This window comes from Chamaea fasciata, unplaced genomic scaffold (genome assembly GCF_029207755.1).
Source record: "Chamaea fasciata isolate MVZ Bird 193981 ecotype frontalis unplaced genomic scaffold, bChaFas1.0.hap1 SCAF_23, whole genome shotgun sequence".
In the NCBI taxonomy this organism is placed as follows: Eukaryota; Metazoa; Chordata; class Aves; order Passeriformes; family Sylviidae; genus Chamaea; species Chamaea fasciata.
Window position 1 is genome coordinate 7,072,804 of NW_027094108.1, and position 16,160 is coordinate 7,088,963.

At 45.0% G+C, this 16,160-nt stretch overlaps 1 protein-coding gene across 4 annotated transcripts in view; it reads right to left on the reverse strand.

The window, feature by feature from the left end:
- SPEN (spen family transcriptional repressor) overlaps nucleotides 1–16,160 on the reverse strand; it is a 67,167-nt gene that overhangs the window by 23,634 nt on the left and 27,373 nt on the right. For all 4 annotated transcript variants that reach the window (XM_066202780.1, XM_066202779.1, XM_066202778.1 and 1 more), the window contains one exon: nucleotides 656–816. In XM_066202780.1, coding sequence (XP_066058877.1) covers nucleotides 656–816 — 161 coding nt within the window. The remainder of the gene's footprint in view (nucleotides 1–655; nucleotides 817–16,160) is intronic.

A 16,160-nucleotide genomic window follows, 5' to 3' on the forward strand; every position in this document is an offset into this window, starting at 1 on the left:
ACAGGTATTAAATCTATAGGAAGATATCAACACACGAGGTACTCTGCTCCCAAGATTAAAAGATATTATTTTAGCTCAGCCAGTGCTTCTGCATCCATGAACTCTGTTAAAACTGTTTCACAACTGACCCCATGCTGGTTTTTCCTGTGGGGTATCTCCTGCGCTCAGCGCAGGGAACAGGAAGCAATCATGGGCGCACCTCAGCATGTGGTTTCCTGGGTTATTTTCCATGCAATATGCATTGCCTTTACAAATATGCTCAGGGGTGTTTTAAAGAGCTCAAATTGCAACAGAAAACCCTTAACTTTTTGGATTAAAAAATAAATGGAAGCAGGGTGAGATAAAACAATCAAATTTTAAGTTAGAAATGGAGATGTGTCAGCTTTTTCCCTGGGAAAGCCCAGATTACTGTTGGAAGCACCAGTTCCAGGAGCTGGAAATGCCCAATACTTGGAGCTGGGACCAGCGGGGTGTCTCACAGATGGTCACTAATTAAGCAATTTTCCCACTGTCACACAAGAACTGAGGCAGAAGCAGGGAGAGAATCCCGTCCTTGGGGGCAGCACGTGGCTGCCGTGTGTCAAAGATTTAGTACAGGTTATTCCACCAGTCCCATCCTTTTTTTCCCCTGCTCCCCTTTCCTGAGTGAATTTACCTGTTGAGCGCACTGGAAGATTTTGCACCTTGATCCCAAAACTCTTCCGGGGCTCATCTTTCTCCAGCGACGGGAGCAGCTGGGATGCAGGCGCGGGGACGGCCGTCGACTGCACCGAGCGCGCCGGGGACTCGTCGCTCGAGCTGCTGCTGGAGTCACTGCTGGCAACGGCATGGAGGGAAAGACAGGTGAGTGCATGGAGCAAGGTCAGCTAGGAAATGGTTATCTTATTAAAAAAGCAAAATTCCAGAGCTTCTGCTCGTCTACAGGCCTTCCTCCCTTTTGTGCTGGATTCTGTTTCTGTGCTGCCACCCGCTATTCACACGGATTTAAGAATCTTCCTACCAATACTCCCCTCCAAAGCCCCCAAAGGAGACAGGCAGGGAAGTGCAATATGGGTAAAATGTCAGTGGGATCCTATTACCCACCCTGACAACAGTGGAGATTTAATTAAGTGTAATGCAATGTTGGACCAGCTCGGGAGCTGTGTAGGAAGAGTGGCGAAATACAGGGAGGATGCACAGGTCTGACATGCATGACATGCTTAAAAATCCCTCCCAGCACTCTCACGTACAGGAAAGAAATATTATTGTGCTCTCAGGCAGCTTCCCTGAAACATTTTTACTCCAAAGAGATCACGTGTGAAAATCATTGCAACTATTTTGATCAACTGCTTGGGAATAACCTGGATAGACAGGGATGTCCCTGTCCCAGCCCAAAGCCCACGGTGCAACAAGATGATCTTGGAGATCCCTTCCAGCTCAAACCATTCTAGGATTCTCTATGAACCAGCAAACACTATTTCCAGGTTTAGCCTCAACCTCGAACTTCAGGATATGAAGAATTCAGACCTAAGAATGCCTTTTATAAACAATAATTACAGCGGAAGAAGATTTGCATATTAGATCACAGAGGGAGTCAATCTAATTCACAAACTCAGGATCATTCGATGCTTCAAGGAGAGGCAGAAATACAGAGAATATAATGTTATTAAATCTTGCCCAGTGGGGACACGTCATCCTGCTTCAGTGGCTCATTTCTTCCCCGAGGCACGAGGGCTCAGAACAGCGCTAAAAATAATTTTGTCTGACATAACCCTGGAGACTCTCATTCTCCATTACACGAGAAGCCTTCGAAAAAATTCTGCTGGAATTTTAACTCGGAGGCTGGAGGGGGGGGGGGAAGATGTGCCATGTACTAAAATAACCCTGTCAGTCTGAAATTTGCTGCTTGATTGAATTTTTATATTCCTCTCCACACTGTATTAGAAAAATGATACGCAAGTTTATCTTTTTCTTATCCTAAATATTTCATACTCTTACAAACCTTCTTGCCATTACAGCACTTAACTTTTCCACTTCTTTTCTCAGGGAAATCATTTCAGGCTTCTAATAATTTCCAAGACTTGATTTGGTGAGCTCTTGTACTGCTTTTTTGTGGGTGTTTTTCTTCAAACATTCAAAAATCCTGCTTTTCTTTCTGAACATCTTGGTGTAACAAGCACCATGGCACATTCCCAAAAGCCCTTGGGCTCTGTCCCCATTATATTTGGAGGCACAGAAGGCAAGACAATCTCTGTCCCAAAATACTCATAAACAATCCAGCAGGATATAAAAACAGGCCAGACCAAAATAAAACAGAACAAAAAGGGTCAAAAATGCAGAAGTAATAATAAACATGAGTAACTCTGCTGCCGGTCTCACCCCCTCATAACAACCCTCCCATCCCATCGAGCCACTTCACACGCTGGTGCCTTTCTCACACGTTCTCCTCCTACTCCTCCAGCCCCCGGGGAGGAAGTTCAGCATCACTTTGGGAGAGGAGTGAAAATAAAGCCATGCCAGGACCGGAGTGAAAAAACTTCCTTCTGCCCTGCTCTTCCCAAGGGCAGCCACCCTGCACCACTCAACCCCTCACTTCATAGATAATAAATAACATTTCTCTTCCCAGCTACAGTCCCTTGTGCTTCCCAGCAACAGATCTCTCACCATCAAGACGTCCCTTCACAGCCTCATTTTTCTGCTGAATTGGTAAACTGCCATTATTTCTGCCTCACCTGTGCACCCTCCTTTTGTGCCTTCCTCATTAATGAACTATTTAATCACTGAAAGTGAAGAGTGAAGCATTTCCTCCTCATCTTTATCCCCTACCCTGTGCCTTTCCACTAAGTCACCAAACCGAAGTTCTTCTCTACAGAATTTTGGGAAAAGAACAAACCCAACCCCACACGAACAGGCTCTCCGTGTTCTCCAGGGGTAACATCAGCCATCACCTACTACTGGGAAATAAACCGGAAAAGACTAGAGAAAATTCCTTAAACACACAAATATAGGGCAGAGAATGTGTGTGGGGAGAAACTGAAAGTAATTCCCAAGCTGACAGCAGCTCCACGTGGTTCAGCAGCCCCTGGGGAAGGCTAAAATAGGACTTTAGGACTGCAGAACCCTCTGCCCTGTGCACACTTCCACTTTCCCTTCCCACATCTTGATGCTCGCCCCCATACTCCCAAAGCCTTTAGAATTCCAGTGTGCTGAGATCGTATCTCTCGAGCAAGAGGGAGCGCTGAATTGACTGGAGCATTGCTTTAGAATGGAGACAGGCTATTTATACAGTTTGGGCGTTTTTTTATGAAGATGTTAAAAATACAGAACATACTGTTAAAATCACAGCATTCCACTAGAGAAAAAGTATTATCTCAGGATAACACCGTTAGATATCCAAGTGATGACACAGCAGTGTAACAGGGTGATAAATTCTACAAAGGAGCCTAAATTCTGTGCAACTTTGGGAAACAAGTATCATGCTGGTAACTTCCACTTCCCCAGGGAGTTTTAGGGATATGCATCCCTTAGCAAAGCAAGACTTTCTGAGACATTCCAGAAAAAAAAAAGTCATTATTTCCTGACTGTTTTTAGACAAGAAAAAAAAATATTTCAAGAACAATCCCCCCTTTCTTTAGGGAAATCCCCATCACTTTTCCAACTGAAGAAACATGGATATAATAATTCAAAAGTAAGTCAAAGGTTTGATATTCTGTGAATGGGAGAATGATGGAAGAGTTAATTATAGCTGCTGTGTCACCCAGTTATAGCTCACAGCACAATCAAAATAAAGCATCTGACAGGGAATTATGTGGAGTCTTGAGCAGCAAAATACAACTCTTTTTCAGCTTTAAAAATATACAGCTCTGAAGCCTGAAAGCTGCTCAAGGACAAGTTCCCAGAATATTAAAATGAGAATATGGCTTTGCTTTTCCCTGTGAGTAATTTTGAAAACAAGCACCCGTTGCCAATGCAGAAAATAAGTTATTAAAAATTCTTCTAACAAAAGTGGGTTCATAAAGCTTTTACAATGAGCTAGGGAAATTTTAAAACGGGAATATAATAGGATAAAACAACAGCTCTGATAATCTCCTCCTTAAAAGCATTCCAAGTATCAACAGGTTTTGAGGCAGGTAAAAACGGCACAAAAATAGCTTTATAACTTCATTTTGGGCTTCTGCTACCAGTATTAAACCTGGGGTGGTTCTTTTCCAGAAGCAGAGCGTGCTCTGACACTAAGGCTTTTCCCAACATGGGAAAACCTGCTCTTCCACATCCCTGTAAAGTCAGCAGAGCAGAATGCCAGCACGCTGAAGAACTAACCTCCTGAGCTGTCACAACACACGCGCAGTGCCGGGAGGGAGCTGGGAATGGCTCCTCCGACGTCCTCCACCATGCTCTGCACTTCTCCCAGGAACGTGGGACCACTGGGGAAGAGTTTGAGTATTTAACCAGGATTTCAGATGCTCTTTTGTCCAGCCCAGATACTTCTAAAATCAGTCTCGCTCTACGGCATCATAGCATTGAAGAAAAATGATTTTTGCATTTTACTGTCAGTAAAGTCAGACGGAAAAATGGAGCAATAAGAGAGACTGTTCTTAATTAAACAAGGGGTGGACACAAAACCTTTCTCTTACACATGCACTTTACTACAGGTGTAGTTTACAAGCCCTTTTAAAACACTTATCTACATTCCATAATTACTTATGAGTATATAAGGATCTCTATTTTTACTCACACTATTTACGTATCCATTTATCATCAGTCATGATAAAATCTATTCATAACTTGCAATACTTATCTATGTATGTATTTTCCATTAATCAAGATTAAATTTATTCGCTAGCCAATCTAAATTTTATCCACATGGACTGATTCCTAAAACCAGCAATGGAGTTCAGACCCAAACAGACCTGGTTTCATGGAGTCATGGAATACCCTGGGTTGGAAGGGACCCACAAGGACGATGGGGCCCCATTCCCGGTCTCAGTACATTGCAGTTCATTTAGCACACAGAATTTTCCTTTGCTCAGTTCTAAATGCAAAGATAACATTTCAAATCCTGGCATCCCACAAAACACTTCTCGCTTCCAGAGAAATTTCTCATTTTCAGGCAATTACAGTTTGCAGGGTCTAGCGGGAATGAAGTTACGCTGGGTTTACGTGTGAAAAATGAAAGCACTGAGCGGAGAACACAAAGCCAGCTGTCCTTTGTTCCCACAAAAAGGAGATAAAGAGAGGCTCCAAGCCCGTCGATGGAATGGGAGACCCGCTGCTTCCTGTCAATGGCAGTGGCGCTGAATCAAGGGATCTCACAACCTGCCCTCCACCCTCCTGCAATTTTAAAATGTGGCACAATTGTCATTTCTGCCCGTTGATTTATTTGAGAGCGGTGAGTCAGCTGCAGGCTGGGGACTCCCCGTGAGCGGCAGGCAGGAAACAAAGCTGGAAACACGGCTGGAAACACGGTGGCTGTCGTGGAGGATAAAGCAGAGCGAAGCTTTAACGTCCTACAGGCGCTGAGCTGCCAATATGGGTTTAAAAAAGCAAAACAAAGCCAACCTGTTGCTGCCCAGAAAAGCTGCGACTGCCCAGTCCCTGGAAGTGTCCAAGGCCAGGTGGGACAGGAGCAACCTGAAGCAGTGGAAGGTGTCCCTGCCCATGGCAGGGTTGGAATGAGATGAGCTTTAAGGTCCCTTCCAATCCAAACCATTCCATGATTCTGTCATACCATGATTCTAACCTCTGTTGCTGGAGCAAGTTAAAAACAAAGCTACCTAAAAACAGTTTAAAATCTCTGCATTTTTCATGCCATATTTCAGCTCAGAAAAAATTAATACATTTTTTATAGCTGTCTTCAAAAACTGTTTCACCAGACCTGGTGAAGAATCCAGGGTTATTTTTTTTTTTTTTAAACAGGAAATATGCAGAATGATCACTTTTTCCCTGCCAAAATTAACTTGAAATCAGGAACTCTGCCTGGCTCAGCTCGACTCAACACCCTGTCAGAATAATAATCTCCAAGTGAAGATTATCTCCTAGAAAGATCTACTGAGGACAGGCTCCATCCCTGCTGACGGCAGGTTATTCTCACGGCTGATGTCAGCAGCAGATTCCCAAGCTGGGTCAGGAAATCCAAAGTTAACACACAGTCATCTCTGAACGGAAGTAACGGGAACCCTTGGTTTTTCTCCCTGTCCCTCCCTTTCCAGATCCAAGTTAAGTCACCATAGATGACCTATGATCTCCACGCACAAAACACCAGCAGTGACAGTGCTGTATGATCAGCTCTACCCAGAAGACACAAATCCTTGGGATACTTTATAGGCTTTGGAAAAAAACTGCTGGTTAGATTTCCACAACCTGAGAAAACAGCACCAGAAAACTGCTCCAAGTTTCCCGAATGTGCCGATGTGTTGTTCGGGAATAAAAAGAATTAAAAAGACTTGATTACTGCCAGCCAACACCCAGAAAAAATTGATGGCAACTGCTTAAATTAAAGCTTAAAAAATGCACTGTATTCCATTCTAGCAATGGACTAAAGGATCTTTGCCTGTGAAACACTTCAACTTCTGGATGGAAAATGATATATTGGAGCAATATATGCACAGGGCTATTACAAACTGGTACTTCTGACCTACTGATAAATATTATACGAACCTAGTAAGATATTTAACCAGAATTTCCCCTGTTCTCTGCACGCACCTAAGTCAAAAATGCACATTGAATCCCACGTTCCTTCCTAAGAACAGCAGTAGCCCATTCCCACAAAACTCCCGACACCACCCTGTTAATGCAGCAATCCAGGTGGCTGTTCTGCCACACACAAGCAGGAATCATAGAATCGCAGGAGACTGGAAGAAACCCTAGAGATCCTCTCAGTCCAACACCCTGCCATGGGCAGGAATAACCACAATGAAAATTCCAGAGGTCTGGGCACACAGTGAGCAACTCCTTATCAGAGCCGATTCCAACACTGACCTAAATATCCAAGCAAGCAGCAGGCTGTTATTCTGTACACATGACGCATCCCACGCCAGGGTATCTGTATGGGAAAGAAAGCATTTCACACACCTGCGGAAATAAATACCAAGGGTTTTTCCCTCCTTCAAAGGAGTTGTTGAACCTGAAGCTGAAGACGTCAGAAAACTCAGTCCGACCTCTGAGGTTGGTTTCTATGAAGAGATCAAGAGGTAACAAGCCGTCGCCGCATTTTGCCAACTGCAAGCGAGCACTGAAGGGGCTCAGCCCACACAGGGAAACCACAAAGAACCTGAACGCCGCTCCTCCATGTGCAAACAGGGCTTTCCACTGCAAACATGGATGTAAGAGGAAGGGCAGAGAAAGCCACCTAAACATTCCCTCAGTGTAATTACCCTGTGCCCATCACCCCGGCCTCGGCCCCTCCAGAGCAAAGCTCGCCAGGATGCGATTCTGTGACATTCTTGGCACCCGTTCAAGCCGCTGAGAACTTGCCACCCAAGGAACTTTGGTTTGTGTATGTCACACACTCTGCAGTATTTAACAGCACTCAGCTATGATAAAACAATCCACCGAGAGCGGGGAAAGGCCAGACCTGCTGCACGGAAACACAAACAGCCACAAAAAGCACGCAACAGATAAAACCAGCATTTACAGCTCTAAAGAGTGATCGTTAAATACTGCAGATTAATGAAACGAGGACATCCTCCTTCCCTTAACTTTTTCTGCTCTACCACAGCCAGAGAGAAGACTGCAACGATCTCCTGCTGGGCTAGAATCCTAAAACCAAAGAAATTAAATTAAATTATATTTAAAGGCCACGGTAAAACAACACAACCGTGACAACTCCACGTCCTTTATGTGGCCAACTAACATACACGGTTGCAGTATTTATTTCAGTCTCTGACCAGCAAGTTTCTGAAGACACAGCTTCCAGGTACTATTTACCATATATTTATCCCAAGTCAAGTGAGTGGCTTATTAACATTCCATTTGCATTTCTGTGACAGGCCATGTATAAATATATATAAATATATTTACATCAGTAATTTCATCCTGATGTCTGACACCTGATCTTTGATGAAAGTCTGAAATGAATAACAGAGAAGATGGAGATGCTGCTCAGAAGGACGGACTGCTTCCACCCCCAGAACCACCTTCCCCTGCAGACCTCAGAGTTTCCAGACAGCCTTGGGGTCCTTTTAATCCTTTCCTGCAACAAAATAATGATTGCTAAAAATATGTATGTTTATATAATTCCCCATCTAGTTGAGGACAGTCCCCAACCCACAGTCAGTGTTGCCAACTCGCCCCTTGACCTACGCACCACTGTCCTTGGGCTTGAACTTCATACAGCCAAGAATTAAAAACACTAACCGGGGGGGGGGAAAAGTGTTGGTTACAAAGACACTGGCCTATCTCTGGAGTAAAGAGCTGACTCAGCACTGACAACAGCTTCCCACTGCTGGGAAGAAGCTGCTCAATCCCTCCACTCCCCATGCTGGCCAGTGGCTCGGATGTGGATGGGTTTGGTGTTGAATTTGGGAGCAGCTGGAGTTACCTGCCTGCCCAACCAACGCCCCTTTGAACCATGGATGCTCCCTGGCAACAGTGGGATTGCTCATGCTTCAAAAGAAACCCTGGGAAGCCAGAGGAAATGCTTTCTCAGCAAACGGCCACAGTGACAGAGCTCAGCGCTGGGAAAGATAAAAGTCATTGAGGCCTTGAGGGTGAAGTACAAAGCAGCTCTTCAGCTCGGCTTTCCCACAATTAAACTTCCACCAATGCAAAGAGGGAAGAAAGAGGGTAGGTGTGAGAATGGGTGAGCAGGATGAGCCTCCGTTTAACATCACCTTCACAGAGGGAAGCCCTGAGTCAAGATCCCTTGTGAGAATTCCCGCTGCAGCCACCCAGAACTCCCACCTCCTCCAGACATGCTCCAAATTATTCCACGCACTGCCAGGACATACCTGAGGAAGGGCTGCTGCTCCAGGCGTAGATCAGACAAAATCAGTATAATTGTGTCAAAGAGAAGAGCTTTTGCCACTTATCTGCTGATGATCTAAATTAGTATTTTGTAACTGACACCTCAGAGCACATGAAATCTTTGGACAACAGCTGTATTTTAGTGCCAGATTCATGGGAGGCTGTCTTAACATTCACTGCAGATGGAAAAGGAAAGTATGAAGAGGCCAAGGGCTTTGCCCAAGGTCATTCCGTGAAACACAGAGGGAATGGGCTGAGGAATTTGACCTTCTGGCTCACAGGTGGCCAACTCTTTTCAAAATACCAAGAAAGCAACACAGAATCATTTAAGCTGGAAGAGAGCTCCATGATCATCAAGCCCAACATTTAAAGGCAGTTTCCTCAACAACAGCCCTGCTTTCACCATGGGACCTACTCGGCATCCTAGGAACAAACACCAAACTACTCCAAGTGCTGCCCATGAGCCAGGAGAGTGAAATGCCATGAAAAATGCATCCAAGTAGGCTACTACACACTTACTCAACGAGCAAAAGGTAACCTCTTTTGCCTTAAGAGCCCTGTCAAATGAATTCCTGGGAATAAACACTTCTAAATACAATTTTAAAACCATTTGGCATTGACTAAATGTTGAGCACTGGGCATCTTTCAGAAGGAAAGCCTTTTTCAGACATATGCTAGAACAAAAAAGCCCTAGCACTGATTCACCTCCAGGTCACTGCAGTTACTTTTTAACAAAAAGCTGCCAGAAGATCATGGCAAACAGCCCCACAGAATTAATGGTGTCTTCAAGCTTTAGAAAAGCATCACACCTTGCCTTAAAAAAACCAAGCCAGGCACTATTTGCATGCACTGCCTCCTCCAAGGCACCAGGTTTCTTTTTAGTAATACACAAAACACCATTTGTTGAAAATCCTGATTTGGAGCAGTTTTGAAATGGTGCATCCTCTCCTATAAACAGAATTGTTCCTAGGATGGGAGTTGCAATGGAAGGCATGCCAAGATACACAGCTGAGCTTAAGTAAATTTGGGAACATGCAAAGCTTAATATAGAAATTCCCTTTATGGCAGATAACGCCATGAAAGTTCAGTACTTCTAAAAATGGTCACTGTTGTCCAAAGAGAGAAATCCAAATGAAAATGGACAGAGCAACCCTAGCTCTCCATCCAAAATAAATCCATTTATCAAGGGTGATTTACAAAGGGAATTTCTATTTCCTTACATCTTAGAATCATAAAATACTCCTTCTGATCTAAGATTCTAACAGAATCTTCTACAGCCTTTCAAAGAAACACCCGAGAGATGAAGGGAAGAATAATTTTGGAGGGTTGTTTTTTTTTTTTTTTTATGTCCCCTTTTAGATCGACAACAGTGACTGGAGGAATCACAGGAGAGCTCTGTAAAACCAGAATGGGAGCTGCTGTTCTAGAGTAAAGGACTACTTAAAATGGAAGGCCTGGGAAAAAAAAAAAAAAAAAGTCATTTCTGTGATCTCAGGCAGCATAAATTATAAAGAGAAGACATTTGATGAGTTCTATGCTAAGGATTAATTTGCCATTTAAAAATGCAGGGAACAGATGGATCTCTTGGCTAGGACTATATTTGGGAATTACTTCATTTTGCTGCCCACATGCAAATAAAAATACAACTAAAAGTAGAACTTTTTGTGAGCTTTCACACGGGTAGAAAACACTGAAGTAATGAACATAAAACAAAAAAGAAAATGTCTATGAAATAGGTAAAGTGCCACAGCACCTGTTGTGGACCTGCAGCAGGCTGGGAGAGAGAATGTGATTTTACTTTGTTGAGCAACTATGGAGAGTAATGCCAGTCTAGGAAACTAAATTAAAAAAAAAAAATCACCCCAAAACCAACCCAGCAAAACCTGTATCATATGGGAGTGTTTGCCACTGCAAAGTAACCTATGAAAAAGCACCTTGCTGTAACTTAATTCCATGGAATTTGTTAGGATTTAGCGATTACATCCCCACACATAGTCAGAAGTCCAGGGATTCTCCTTCCCAAAAGCCTGGGCCAGTTCCATCCCACTGACCAGGGATCACAAAGCACGGGTGAGAACTTAATTTGTGAGAAAAAGGCAAAAGTAAGGGAAATTCCAGAAGAAAATGCCTTACAGCTCCCTGGACCAACTGCCTGGACAGCCCTGGCCTCCACCCCACATGGCAGCAGCTGGGAAAGGAGGAGCAGCGCGAGGCAATCACACTGGCACAGTGGAGACAAGGGGACAGAAGAAAAGTCCTCTGAGGGATTCCCACAGGCAAAGCCCATGCGCTTCCCTTACAGGAGTCAGTGCTTTCAAACTCCCAAACCGTGACAGCCACACATACAGGATTAATTAAGCACCTTCCTTTTTTCCATGTGATTTCTCTGAGTTCAAGAGAAACCGCGTATTAAAAAACAAACCCAACATCAACTCCCAAGACAACTGTTAGATACCATCTCTGTTTCTTCTCTAGCTACACAATGAGCCTTTCCTCCCTCTCTCCAGCTCAAAAACAAACAAACAAACTGAAAATTTCACCCAGCAAAGCCTTGACCTGAGCAGGACGTCCTCGACGCATTCCCAGATGCAGAACAGGGATAAGCACAGCTCCACGCGCATTTAGAAAACGAAGAGGAACAGAAAATCTGTACTAACCCAACAGCTTCCTTTCTGTGACTATTCATCCTTCACAATCCAACAGGCCACACCAGCCAGTAAACAAACATGGAAGGGAGGGACCAACTTCAAAGCAAGTGTGTAAATCTTACATAATTTGAGGGTTTGAGATCTTGCAGCAACCTCTTACCCAACGAGGTGTCAGATGATCCAAGGAGGTCAGACCTGTAGCAGCCACAGTAAGTAGGACACTCTGCATCTCACTCAGTCCAGCCCCACACTGTTTGTCCACAGGGACCTGGGGCCGGGCATTCTTGGGAATTCACTTTCAGGAGGAGAACAGTGCCTTTCTTTCACACGTTATCACACCAGAAAAGCTCGCTGCTCTCAAACGGATGAAAGCTAATAAATACGTGAATGCCCTCAGAGCCGCGATCTGCCGGAGATGTGTCTTAGTTATTCTTGATTTTTAAACTGTTTGATGAGGTTCTCATATTTTTGCCCAGCTATAAAATGGACAGTTTCTGGACATCTGCAGAGAACATCCTGCAACCATGGAAGAAATGAGGACACAGCCCTGAAAACCACTTCCCTCTCATAGAAAGGATTCTCCAGCAGATACTTTTCCCGTCACCTTGGATTTCCAAGTGTCTTATAGCCAAAACCATCGTTTTGAGCTAAATAAAGTAACTGAGCACTGAAGCCCAGACATTTCTCAAACAGAACAAATCAAAAGACTCCACGTCTCGCTTCTCCAGACAGCAGAGTGCACTCACAGCTGGAAACAAAGGAACAGGTCTCCTACCTTTGTTATGGGCCTCTTGCGAGGAGGGATCACAGAGAAGTCCTGTTTCTTAATGCCAAAGCTATTTTTGTTCTTATATTAGGCACTTAATGAATAATTATGCAAAGACTTTATTCACATGGCATCTACATAGTGCACGTCTCCCTGCTCCTCCTTTTGGAAACTCCGCTTCCCCTCAAGATTTAAAAAAATTTGGACCACGTCCCAACACATATAAACTCTTCCTCCTCTAGAGAAAACATTGAAGCCCTCACTTCTCTCCCGAGCCTGTGATTTTCCACTCCAGAGCCACACTGCCTTCTCCTCTCCGAGAGGCATTACAAGCTGACCGCAAGGATCTGGAGTGGGATCCCTAATCTCCTGCTAAGAAGCTTTTGCACTTAAACCCTTGATGCCATCATTAGTGGTTTCGGCACTCGCGACATTGCGGCTGGACTGCGCTCGATGCCGGGACGATAAGGGCAAAGCTAAGCGCATCAGGTACACAGTTAATTCAATGGGCAAAGATTAGGGGATGATACTATTTTTTATTTTTTCCCCAGTAAGGCTTATTTACTATTAATTCCCATCCCTGTGACTTTATTTAAGTACAACGTGTTTCACCTGAGACTGTTTGTAAGGTTAATGCCCAAGTAGCACTGATATACCTCAAGGAGACCTGTTCTCCCAGCCCTTAGGTTTTACAGGGAAGGTTCTCCTTCTGCATCCACGCCTCTGGCAGAGGCCAGAAACATCCTCTTTGGGGGGGGGGGAAAAAAACCCAAAACAAAACAAAAACAAAACAAACCAACCAAACAAACCGACCATCAACAAATCATTGTGTTTGCAAATCCAAATCTAGGCTTTAATGGGAACGTGTATGGCTGAGCCCAGGCAGTAGCTGGATTTTCCCTCTGATCTCTGTAATGACTGGTATTTTTTCAAGAAGCATTCGATACAGCCTTCCTCTCCTGCTATTCATCCCTCCACGTGAATATTCATTAGAAATTATTAAACTGCCCTTTATTCCAAAGGTCTATACGACGGGGATTCTCTCTCCCACCTCCGGTGCCTGCGGTGCCTGTGTCTCCATCTGAGCTGTCTGACTCCACCACCGTTGCAGATAAGCACCACTTCCAGACTACAATCCCTCTAATCTATTTTAGTCACGATTCACATCTGAACTGTGTGTGCCTCCCAAAGAAAGGGGGATCTGGACCCCTCGTGCGGAGGGAAGCAGCCACACGGCACCACGTTTCCCTGTTTTCACTGGCTTTCTCGGGGTTGGTTTCCCCTTGCTCTCCCAGTGTGCAGCAGGAAGAGAACATGAGGCACACTTCTTCCTGCCTCCAGGATCCCTCAGACTAAGCCTGGCTTCTGAGCAGTAACACGGGCAGCTTCAACTTCCCTGACCTCAGCTAATTCTTTCCTTCCCTCAGCCTACTCAAGATGATTAAGCAAAACACTTGGAAAGAAATCAAAGCCTTAAAAACGCAATTAGAAATGACCATTTTGTTAATACGCGCACGCACAACCCCAAAGTCAAACCCGGTCCAACAGCACCTGACCTTTGGGAAAACAGCAATTTTTAGCAGCTCCCATGGACTTAAGGACCAGCCCAAAGTCTCCCACAATACTGGCAGCAGCAGTGCCATCCACATAGCTCAGGTTTTCCCCACTATTCCTGAAAAAGGAGGTTGAGAAGACATGAAAGTGTGAATTTTCACACCAGACACTGGCTCCCACACACCTGCAGCTGTCCAGGGGTGACTTAAAAATATCATTTTTAGCACACGTCCTTTCACACACCAGATCCTTCTCCCCCAGCCGAGGAAAAGGCAAGTTCACCAGAGGGCCTGGAATCAGCTGCCACAAATCCTTACATTCTCTAACAAAGATTTTGATCTCATTGCAAGAAACCTTTAATGCACTGAAACAACAGTAATTGCTTTAACAACAATAAAGTCGTTTGAAATTATCAAAATAGTTATCACAGTAACAAAACAGAAATATTTTTCTAGGGCAATTTCCACTTCGCCCATCCACAACATGATATATTCTTAAGACTCCTTTCCTGAAATTAATTTGGAAAAAGATTTTTTTTTTTTTTTCCTCTGCCTGTAAAGAATCAAAGGCACTTTGAGAAAGCAGCAGTCGAGCTTCTGGGCCCTGACACAGAAACAAAGCCTGACAGCCCAGATTTAGATAAGCACCCACTTCTGCACATTTAGGAAGAGGCTTAATTGCTTTGTCATTTAGAGCCAGCAATTACCGACTATTGCTGGGAGTGCAGCGGTGCTGGGGGGTATCGATTGCAGCCAAATGTCCACTCTTTTTTGGGCAGCTCGTGCCAAGAAAATTAAGTACTAAATAAAAAAGAAATTAAAACCCCTCTTGGTTATAACGTTTCGAAGTATTTTATTGTCTATTTATATGCAAGGGGTGGGGGAGGGGTGCGTTCGCCCAGAAGGGCCAACAAAGATGGAATTTCTATTTTATTTTGAAATTGCGTCCCATCACGGCAGGGGTGGTGGTCGGATGTTGCGGCAGGCTCCAAAATCACCCTTTTGGGAGATTTTCGGGGCTGATTCCTCCAGCAAGGAAACCAGTGCTCGACTTCTAGAGCTAGCAGAGCATTGAAGGTGTAAAAAAAAAATAAATAAACGACCTAAAATTGTTTGAGAGGGTGGGTTTCCACCCTCAGAGCCGGATCTGACACAGGCGCTGCTACTTCATTTCCCTGTGCTGTGTGAGGGGAAAACCTTCAGGCAGGAGCGAAAGCGGCTCCAGCGCTGAGGTGGGGGAGGGACTGTATTTTTATATTTTTTTTTCTCCTTATTTCAAAGGCTTTTTTTTGCGGCAGTCGCGGTGTTTTTCCGCGGGGCTGGGGCGGCCCCGCCCCGGGGGCGGCGCGGGCCGGCTCCCGCCGGCTCAGACCGGTTCTCGGCGCAAACAAGCGGCCCCCGCCCGCCGGGGCCCCGCGGCGGCCGAACGCTCGCTTTTTCCTCCACAAACACCCGGTTTCCCCGCACAAAGCATCCGCTTTTCCCTCAGAAACAGCCGCTTCCACCTCCCCGCCTCCCAAGCCCCGGAAGAGCCGGGTGAGGCGGCTCCGCCGCCGCGCCGCCATTACAGCGGCGAGCGCGCTCCGCCGACTGTGAGGCGAGAGAACGCGGCGGGCTTTTGGAGCGAGATAAAAACCTCACTATGCAACGCACATTTTTAATAGATTATTGCCGAAGCCAGGGCTGAGGTAATGCGGGCTGTCAGCAGCTGGGGCGAGAGGCTGAGGGACGAGCGGGCCGCGGCCGCTCCCTCCGGAGGGCCCCGAGGCACCATTTCTTCACCATCTGTGAGGAGAACTTTGATAGATCACGTTATTTTGTTTTCCACAGAAGGATCTATTTATGTGGTTGCACATGCACGGGTACGTCTTTTTTGGCATTTCTCGAGTATAAAGGTTTGCTTTCTGTATTATAAGCTCTCCAAAGCCATCTGAAACCGTTCCTGCCTGCGCTCAATCTCAAGAAACCCGATACAGTCCCAAGGGTAAAAAACACGGTCTCGGTTATATTTAGCTGAGCAGCAGCACGGGCTGACACGAGCAGAAACACAAGGAAGAACAAAGTGAAAACGCTCGACAGTTGGTAACAAAAACCTGCAAGATCTGAGGTGGATTTTTTTTTTTTCTTTTAAATTTTCCGTTCCCCTAATTCACATTTTGCCGTGCTGAGAGAACATTAAAGCAGTACATGGATTTACGCGAACAAAAGGTAAGGATGAGGTGTTTCACCTGACTCTGACAGGATTTACTG